A 10,269-nucleotide genomic window follows, 5' to 3' on the forward strand; every position below is an offset into this window, starting at 1 on the left:
CAAACAATAAATCTTAAAAAACATGTGCTTTCACCAAACTTTGGACAGCTATGATACATCATGACTCAAAGCAAACTTAATTTCCATTCATCCTTTCCTTCTTATCATACAGGTTCGAACATCAGCAAGCCCAACATATCCACCAACTGAAAATGTTCTTCCTCGAACTCTTTGATACCTAGTTCTTCTCTCTAGGACGATCCTCGTTGCCTGTGATCCCTCCAAGCCATTCTTCTAATTTAACTTCTCTATCAGCCTTGAACTCATCATAGTTCTCGTGTAATGAGAGTAAAGCTTGATGGGACAAGCTTGTACTAAGTCGTGATTCTTCTTGAAGCTGTTTACCATCTTGACTAGACAATAAATCTTCACCCTTAGCCTCTGGCAGAGTTGAATGACTTTCTTTTGCATTTGGGGATGTGGGGCTAGGATTTAGCCGAAGATTACTATCCTCAGATTTTCTCGATTCCTTAGACTCAACTTGAGGCCACTTTAAGTTAGCGACCTTCTGTTTTGCAGACTTAAGAACACCAGACAAATAGCCTCCATTCTTTTCACTATCCGGATGAGGAAACATGGTGTCACTTCCAAAGGTGGCTGGTGACCAAGAGCTTGTTCTTCCAATATAACCCGATCCGGAGCTAGAAAGTAATCCTTTTCTTGGTTGTTTATTTGACATGATGGAAAGAGATTTTTTAATTTCCCCAATCATTTCTTCCGCAATTGGGAAACCACATTCTTTCATTGATCTCATCATGGCTATAGAGTCGTCTGAATCTTCTGTATGCAATACCGTCTCATGAGATTTTTCAACAACATTATTCTTGAGATTAACAAGGTTGGGCGTTGCATTTTGGATATGCTTCTGAACATAGAAAAGCCCAACCGATGGTTCATTTGCCACGTATTTTATCATGTCTGCCAAGTCTTCGGTTACTTCCAAAAAACCATCGACAGTGGAAAATTCTTGCATATTTGTGGAAGATATTGGATACTCATCGCTGGATTAAAAAGAAGGTAAAAACATTGTACTTAAATCTCGAAGCCATGTAAGAATATCACATAAAAAGCCACAACTCGTAAGAAACTAGGATTGGTGGATTGTGAAATCCGCATAAAAGTCTATCGAAACAAAACAATATTACACTTTACTTTAAGAAACAGCAAAGGTTTGGAACCAATCTTACTTGAACATAGATCATACATTCGACGGAGGAGCTCGCTGCAATCGAATTTGAAAAACCTGCAAAACACAATTCAGAGAGAAGTAAATAGTAGTTACTAAATAACTAAGATCACCAAACAAAATTTTGTTAATGGCTTCCCCTGTAACTGGAGATTTAAAACATGAAACTTGGAATATCTTTGTTATTTGTTTTTCACAAAGAAAAAAAGAGACTCAAGCGGAAAGCAGCATCAACTCAGGTTGTCATAGGCATCCCACCGGAAACTTACAAAATAGCTTGAGACTTCTACTCAACGCAACACAATAATACAAAAAAAAAATCCTACAAAACCCTATTTTTTCACCAAAAATTCACGCAAAAAAGGAAAAATAAAGGATGATTATGCCACTAATTCATCCGGTAAAACAATAAAGAAAAAATCCAACATTTTTCCAGAGAACGACTGCACAATTAAGAAAAGAAACAATCTCGATTATTTCTCAAGCGCCTCCACCTATCGAACCAAGAATACACATCAAAATTCACTGCGAACCCATTAATAAAAACACGATCTTGAACTCATTCTCGCAATCGGTATCGAGTCAAGATTCACAAAAAAGGCTTGAATTATAATATACCCAATAATAGTTCTAAAACCCAAATAACGCAAATGGCCTAAAAAAAACTTACAAAATTCCAAACCAACTGATAAATGATACTTTTTGAGCTGATTTATGTTTGATTTTGTGGTCTTGAAAAAAATTATATGCAGCAGTGTAGTGTAGGTGGAAGAAGGGATTTCGTTCTGTCCCTATTTGCTCACTGAGTCAGCTCCTTCTGTGGGCTTCTTAAAAGGATTATAAATTAAATATTGGCTGCAATTTTCAGTATACAAATTTTAATTTATTAAAAAACTTAAATGGTACAAGTAAGGATTGACAATTGACTTGTGATTTATTTAAAAAAACAAACTCATGTGATGTATTTTTGATTTGATCCCATTCATAAAAAATATTTTTTATTTTAAATTATAAATATGGACACCATTTCATGAATATAGATCCATAAAATCGTCTAATAAAAAACACTCTATTTTTTATTTTGTAATTCATGTGAGACGGTCTCAATGTCAAATTTTGTGAAACACATATTTGACATAATCTGACTCATAAAAAATATCATTTTTTATATCAAAAACATTATTTTTTATATAAAAAATATTATTTTTCGTTAAATCAATTATAATTTCATAATTATAATATTTTAATCAAGTTTAATCTTTTTTGTCAAAATCATGTACCTATGTGACTAATATAAAATATAACTTTAAAATTTATAATTACATCTCCATAAATTTTTGTAACCACGTAATTACAAAAATTTAACAACAATATTGATCATTTAATTACATGATAATAATGACTATAATTGATAAAAAAAAAAAAAAAAAAAATTTACATGACTAGCATTGATCTAATTAAACATCTAGACTAACATCAATACATACAATATTAAAATTGATATTTTATCTTAATGATATAAATAATTAAAAGAAGTACAAAATCAAAACAAAAAAGCTTAAAATGACTTAAGAATATAAATAATTAAAAGAAGTACCAGATCGATTTGGGCTTATACGCAACAAAATTTTCCAATTTCGAAACATCTAAGGCAGGGACAACCAATATACCTCTACAAATTTGAAGCTAAATCACCGCTTAAACCGATTTCCGCCGAGCATGCTGCGTCGAATGGAATCGATCGAGTTTCCTTCCCTACCAGCTGCTAAAACTCCATTTTAAAATGTCGATTCCATCATTTCCGCAGAGCCTGCTGCGCTTCTTCGCGATTCTTGACTCCAAACCGTACATATTTGTGTGCGTGAGGTCTGAGGCCGGGAAAAGGAACGAAGACAGACAATGATTTTAGATTTTGGGCATTTCATTTCCACCCTTTAATATTAACTGGCGATGATTTAATTATAATATTTTACAAATTAAATATAAAAAAAACATAAGATTTAATCAAGATTCATTTTTATAATTATAAAAAGTGAAAAATTGGAGCACAATTTATTAAAGAGTAAGTACGAACTCACAAATCTTTATCTGTGATACGGATCAAATGCTATCGATATTTACAATAAAAAGTAATACTCTTAGCATAAAAAATAATACTTTTTCATGAATGACCTAAATAAGAGATTCATCTCACAAAATACGACTCGTCAGACCGTCTCACACAAGTTTTTGCCTTTATTAAATTAAATAAATACATAAACCAATAACAATTCTAAATAAATATAATTATTTAGATATGATAAAGATCTTAGAAAAAAGATATTTTGTCCTCCTTAATTAAATAAGTTCAAGAACAACTAATATGAATTAAAGTTAGAATATTTAGGAAAATTTCGAAATTGGGAAAAAAAATTCACCAAGAGTAGTTACTACTTACTATTTATGTTTTTTAAAAATATAATCTCTAAATATTTTTACCGAGGTTATAAATCGAATTCGGTAATATTTATAATTTCACAAAATATTAGAAACAAAAATATTTCAAATTTTGCGCGAAATAATGTATTGAGTATACATTAAACTACTTCATCTAGTAATATGTAGATTACATCTGCTGTACTGTAGAATAATGTCACCACATTGTGCTTTGCCTTAATCAAAAAGCCCTTCATCATGCCAAATATCGACCAGAAAATCGACCATCTCCTGCAAAGTGCATCAAAACTCTATTTCATGCACTGCCATGTTCCCAGAATGACGGGGGCGGGGGCAATGATAATTGGATTTTAGATGAATGCTTAAACGACAATTGAACTTATTGTCGATTCAAGGAACGTAGAATATAAAATCTTATTTTCTTGATTGATTAAGGACCAAGTGGCACTTTTGTTGTGAATTTTTTTGTGATATTCGAATGAAGATAACTTACGGGTAAAGGGATTGGCTCTGAGAAAGGGTCGTTGGTCGAGAGCAGATCATCATAGGTCAGGGACCAGCTGCAAGAGCAAGAAGCAACGGAGAAAGAGTCAATTTACCAAAACTGAAGATCTTTTATCCGACTCCAACCAGTTTGAAACTGTAAACTCGCATCATGAACAAAGATTGAAAGTGAAAGTTTCCGTGAGAGTTGGTTGTCACCCAACTCAAACCTGTTGGTAAAAATCGACAATGCAGCATACAAGCTTGAGTTCCAAACTAGTTAGTTGTATGATGCGTAACATTAGAATCAGATGAAGAGGAAAAAGTTAAAAAAAACCAGTCATATACTCACGACCAAGAAGTCCTGAATTGTCTGAACAAAAAAAGTCTATTTAGATTTAGTGTTGAAACGCAAGTATTCACATTACCTTAAAATTGGATCTTTTGGTACCTTCACAGGTTTCTGGGATTGATCTCCAACCCACTTTTTTCTGCTTTCGTCCCATTTAGCTGCGCCTACATAACATTATTGCCCGTATCATACATCTATCACCAACCATTTCTTAGTTTTTAGGCATCAAACATTCTTCAAAACGAAACTATCATGCCATCCACCCTACAAAATATAAGTAATGTTCCAAAGAAACGTACAATATCTAGTTTTTCCCGGAAAAAAAAAAACCAAATCAAAATGATGAAAGGTGCCAAAGAGCACAAACATTCCAAAAGTTATTCCCTCTAGCTGAATCATATGATGTGGGAAGGGCCATAACTCCATCCCATACATTGTAATAATAAAGGCCCTAGTAGGAAACATGCATGTTTGCACACAAGCACGACCAGGAGATAGCTAGTGTTTGACAAAAGAAATAAATTACATTTTTTCAGAGAATTAAATGAGTTCCACTATGCACATATTGTTGGTCCCACTAGCGGTAATTTGTGATAATAAACCCGAAAATAAAGAATAAACTGGAAACCGAGATTTGCGTGGAAAACCCCTAAAAATTATTAGGGTGAAAACCACATGCAAGATGAAAAGAATTTCAACTATAATATTTTATGGTGTACAACTCACTCACTGTGTTTCCAAAGAGAACACACACTCTCTTAATACAGGAGAACAAACACCTCACAAATATTATAAAACTAAGCACTCAAATGCTATTAGATGAGATAAAACTCGAAGAAGGGATGATTTCAGAATGAAGGAAGAGCTCTATTTATAGAGCCTCTGTCAGTGTGAAGACGCGTATAAAACGTGTTCCGTCTGAATATTCTTCGTCAAAAGTTTGCCAACCTTGCTTAATTTTTTCAAAGGCTGCAAAACATTGCTGACCCCATCATTAAATGAACATGTTTTCTTGCCGACACAGATGGCCTTAAACATCCTAGACAACTAAATCTAACAATTTAAAATCTTTAATCCTGACTTTTCAGATCTCTTCATATTCAGTTGTTTACCATGTTTTTAACAGGTAAAAAGTGTATGGAACGACTCACCTTGATTGATGAATACAGAAGTGTTTGCACCAATGTCAACTGGCATATTTGGCTCGTTCACGCGAGTACAGTTTCCCTTAGGCCTCTCTTCATTGAAGTGTGAAATTTTTGTATCGATTTCCATCACATCTCAATTCAATAACCATCCCCCTTCGACCTTTGATCACTTACATTACAAAACATTCATGAGCTGACTAAAGCATTTCATGAATGACACCATATAGGAATCGGGTGGTCGAAAAAAATAAGCCTCAACACACACTTCCTTTTAACTGTAATATAAACTACAGAGACCCAAACTTGACAGTATTCAAGGGCTGAGGCATGATTTATGATCAAGGGAAAAAATCAGATGGCAGAGTAAACATTGATTTCACAAAAATGTTACAGGAGTTCAAACCAAGTATTCTTCTTTTTTTTCAAAAATATGCATCGCTTTATGATCTTAACAAGGACTAGGAATACACCATGATTTATCCGAGCCAAAAATCCGGACACATTCAATTCTTGGAATGCAACTGGCACATGAATTACACCATGTGTTCTACCTCAAGCTCTGGCAGTGGCATTATAAAACCTTGATCCAAACAAATGAAATTCAATAACACAATACAATTATTGACCCCCAAATCAAAAACCCACTAGAGCCCCTTTCTGTTCTCCCACAATTTACAGGATTACATCCCTTTGCCCGGGCAGGACCATTTCAACATATATTGCAGAGAATTTAGTATTTTTCGAAAACTTTGGCAAAAATATTCAATTTTTTTTTGTTCCAGCACACCCTGCTCTTGAGCCCACACTTATATAACTAAAGCCATAGCAGTATTACTAAAATCATAAAAGAAAACAACGGAAATACGCATCAACATTAAAAATAAACCAAAACCACAAAGAAAGTTAAAAGAGATACCTTTTTGTAGAGGAGGAGGCCAACCGAAAATAGGGGAGAGAAAGTTTTGAAAACGGGGAGAGGGCCTATTTATAGTGGATGGAAAGTACAAAAGTAGGGCAGGAACAAAAAATGGTGTCTTTTTCTTGGTTTTGGTCGCATATTGTTCTCATTTTTTGAAAATGGCCAGATTCTATTTCCCTTTCTCCCCTGTCTTTGTATTGGTTTTGGGCTCATCTCTGTGAAGCTTTGCTGATTCCTTTGTTGCGGTTCGGCCCCCTGTCTCTTTCAAAGTGGCGTGGACGAAGACTATTTCTCCATTTTTACGTGGCCACTCAGAATGACTTTTTGTTTACCAAGAATGCAAACGAGTTTTTATCAAGTATTGGATAAGGTTGTGTGTGTGTGTGTGTGATTTGGCAAGATTATAAATAATTATTTTTATTAGGCTACCTATAATTAATTTTGAGTTATTTACATCTATCTACCAACAATTATGTGGGGGAGTGAGAAAAAGTTATTGAATTTATTTACTATTTTTCATCAATCTTGAACGGGTAAATATAACTTTTAAATATAGTTATTTTTTTATGACGTGATAATCCGTTGTCCCTATCTTTATATATACATTGCGTAAATTCTTAAACAAACGCAATAGTTTGTAGACCACGTTAATGAGATAAATCATACTAGACAAGTCATGTGAGAGAAGCTCGCTCGAGGATGTGTTGATAAGGAGAATCGAACTCCTGTCAAGTGCTCAACTATTCCACCAACTCTGACTCCTTGACAGCTATAATTAGATATTTTTGTAACTATGGAAGGTATATGTAATTATTAGGGGTGTTCGACTACAGTTTGGTTTGATTTTAAATAATATTTGAATTAAACCATATTATATATGTTTTATGAAATTTCAAACTAAATCAAACCAAACCAAACTAAAAGCAGCAATATTTTTTTTTTATAACAAAACCAGAATTTCATGTTGGCCTTGTTTGGAAGGTGCAATTTAAATTTTGAGTTTTAAAATGTAATTAAGAAAAAGTTGTAATTCATATTTGATAGAAGTTAAGTGAACATTTTATTTAATCATAAAATAGAATGATTATAATTAAAATACTTATGCAAGCTATCTAATTTTGGAATTTATGAAAAATTAATTTCTGCGGAGGTAGTTACATTTAATTGGACTAAAATTTGTGTTAAATAATTTTTTAACATAATTGTATTGTTATAAAGCTCACTAACAATATAATAAAAACAAAAAACTAAATAAAATTTATAAGGGTCTTACTCTTTTTATCCGTTCACCTGCCTACCATGATTGTACACTTATACTTAGCATGATATTGTTCATGAGATTTGAAAAGCAAGTTCGTACTTAACCTTCACTTCATGATATAACGGAGATTTCATTTCCAATCCATGACTCCCAATAACATTAATACAATGCTCTAGAAAATCATATTTAACAACATCAAAAGAAACTCCAACATTATACATCAATATGGCAAATTTCTCAACTACAATTTCTTTTAATTTCTTTTTATTTTCATCAAATAGACTTATTTTTCAAAGTCTTTCTTCGGCAATTTCATCATCTTTCATAAAATAAAGATTAATATGTCTAGTCCGGATCCACCCGTTCTGTGTTTGACTACTAATAGTTGTGCCACCCGTTAATGTCTTCAAGTTTCAGTTGATCATTCCGGAGGGTGTGCTAAGATGTCTACATTGGTTGGATAAAGTTCCTGAGAGTTGTATATATAGACTTGAACAATCCATCAGCTTGAGCTAGCTTCTGAAATTGAATTAAGTTCAAGTCTCAATCTTAACAAAAACGCCATCGATCTCTTTTATAATTACAAGAAGTTTAAAAAGTAAAGACAATTTTTTATGGAAACATTATTATATGTTTAATAATAATTCGTACTTAATTATATATAAAACAATATTTATTTAAATGAAGAATAGTTAAATTTAAAGTATTGGATTAAATTAAGATCACATTATTATTATTGTTGTTATTACTTCTTCTTATTATTATTGTTATTTTTTAAAATTATGGGCTTTTATGGTCATAAGGTTTAGCATAACCAAATGTTTAATCTCACGGTTTTTTAACACTGAAATAGAATAAGTTCTACACCTATCTTGATCTTATATTTTCACACTTTTTTTTTAAAGTATATTTTCAAACGTTCCTATAAAAAGAATAGTTTCAGAATTAATATTTCGCATTATTCTACTTATAATAATTTTTTTCCAGATGAAATATCTATTTAAAATTTTATTATGCACGTACATATTAAATTTATACGTAATTCTCTAATAATATAAATGAATATTTTAATGTTTATAAGATTTTATAATTAATTAAATATTAAAGTAACAAATAATTAATTATATCATATGAGTTGTAATGTCTAACATCCACGTAGTAACCCGCTCACAAGAGATTTTAAATGAATTATTTAATTAAATAATGGTGATTAAATATTTATTTGTGAATGTATACGCTACACAGAGAACTTGTTTTGATGTTTTTAGAAAATAATGATTATCTATATATATAGGTTATGGTTCTCAGATCTCGCGTTATCACTTTCCCTATTCTCTACCTCATTAAGAAAATAACTTTGAAGAGAACTAAAGGATTCTCTCAAGAAAATAGCGCATAGATCTGGAAGATCAAAGCACGTTCTAAAGAATTCTGAAATATGGATTCAGATACGCTTCCGCTGAAGTTTTCCAGTCAAATTATTAATGATTTAACATGATAGATTATGCGGTTTATGGATATTTAGTTTCCCAGATTATCCCTTACCGACAAGAACAAAACAAACATAATTCAATTCTGGACGTATCATCCAGGTTTATGTATTCTTTTTTATTAAAGATGCATGCATATTGATAATATGATGTGTTATTGCAAGATAAACTATACTTTCAATGGACGACATATTTTGTAGCGCCCTTACCCTAGCCATTACTAAACAGACTACTAAGCATGCAATATTAAATCTTAATAACAACAATTAAACAGCGGAAACCAAATAACTTAATCATCTTACAACCCAAATTAAAACAGAACAAATATCAGCAATCTTAAACATTAATACAACCATATTGAAAACATAATTCTGACCGAGAAAACGATAAACCACACATAAAACCTCCACTGGATCACCACCGAAAACCCAACGGCTCTAGCCACTACCCTGGTCGTCCGCACCGTCCAACCTAAGACCTGCCCCGTGGAATGGGGTGCCCAAGATGAAAACAAGGACGTGAGCGACAATCGCCCAATACGAGAATGTACGAGTATACAAACTGATATGATGCATGCGAAATGCAATATGCTCGGATATCAAGGATCAAGTCAAGAATCTCATGCTCAGTCTAGCGGCGCCTGAGTGTGTAGTGTCTGATCTGCCCTAGACATGTTTTGGCTCCCACACTCATCATCAAGACGTGGACCTACAATGTCCAGGTCATCAGAGCCCGCTGGTCCCGTTGGACACTGTAGCTCTCGATGCCCCATCGTCTACAATACAGAATAGGGCTGAGCGGGCCCAACAAACGAGGTATATCTCAAAAGATATCAGGCTCAACATGATATGTCATGCATAATATGCCAAAGCAGTAAAACATGTATAATGCAACACATAAATATGCAGCATATAAGTGTGTATACTATGCTTGGATATCTCAGTCAGTACATCACGTACATCACTAAAACAATCTGACAGAAAGCTCATAACCT

General features: G+C 32.9%; 2 protein-coding genes across 4 annotated transcripts; both read right to left on the reverse strand.

Annotated features, from left to right (window-relative positions):
• On the reverse strand, window positions 1-2,001 carry LOC140976969 (uncharacterized). The gene is made up of 3 exons (XM_073441440.1): window positions 1,857-2,001; window positions 1,188-1,243; window positions 1-1,001 (listed from the first exon to the last, which is right to left on the reverse strand). The coding sequence occupies exons 2-3, from the start codon at window positions 1,193-1,195 to the stop codon at window positions 179-181; spliced, it is 831 nt and encodes a 276-aa protein (XP_073297541.1). The 5' UTR covers window positions 1,196-1,243; window positions 1,857-2,001; the 3' UTR covers window positions 1-178.
• Window positions 2,002-3,648: 1,647 nt separating this feature from the next.
• LOC140976970 (uncharacterized) lies at window positions 3,649-6,757 on the reverse strand. 3 transcript variants are annotated; one of them, XM_073441443.1, is made up of 5 exons: window positions 6,522-6,757; window positions 5,609-5,774; window positions 4,534-4,621; window positions 4,116-4,182; window positions 3,649-3,892 (listed from the first exon to the last, which is right to left on the reverse strand). In XM_073441443.1, the coding sequence occupies exons 2-5, from the start codon at window positions 5,730-5,732 to the stop codon at window positions 3,839-3,841; spliced, it is 333 nt and encodes a 110-aa protein (XP_073297544.1). In that variant the 5' UTR covers window positions 5,733-5,774; window positions 6,522-6,757; the 3' UTR covers window positions 3,649-3,838. The 3 variants fall into 3 exon arrangements, with proteins under 3 accessions (XP_073297544.1, XP_073297543.1, XP_073297542.1); XM_073441442.1 differs by having other exon boundaries at window positions 5,609-5,925; window positions 6,522-6,755; XM_073441441.1 differs by lacking the exon at window positions 6,522-6,757 and having other exon boundaries at window positions 5,609-6,478.
• Between the last annotated feature and the right edge of the window lie 3,512 nt (window positions 6,758-10,269).

This window comes from Primulina huaijiensis, chromosome 5 (genome assembly GCF_012295235.1).
Source record: "Primulina huaijiensis isolate GDHJ02 chromosome 5, ASM1229523v2, whole genome shotgun sequence".
NCBI classification, from domain to species: domain Eukaryota; kingdom Viridiplantae; phylum Streptophyta; class Magnoliopsida; order Lamiales; family Gesneriaceae; genus Primulina; species Primulina huaijiensis.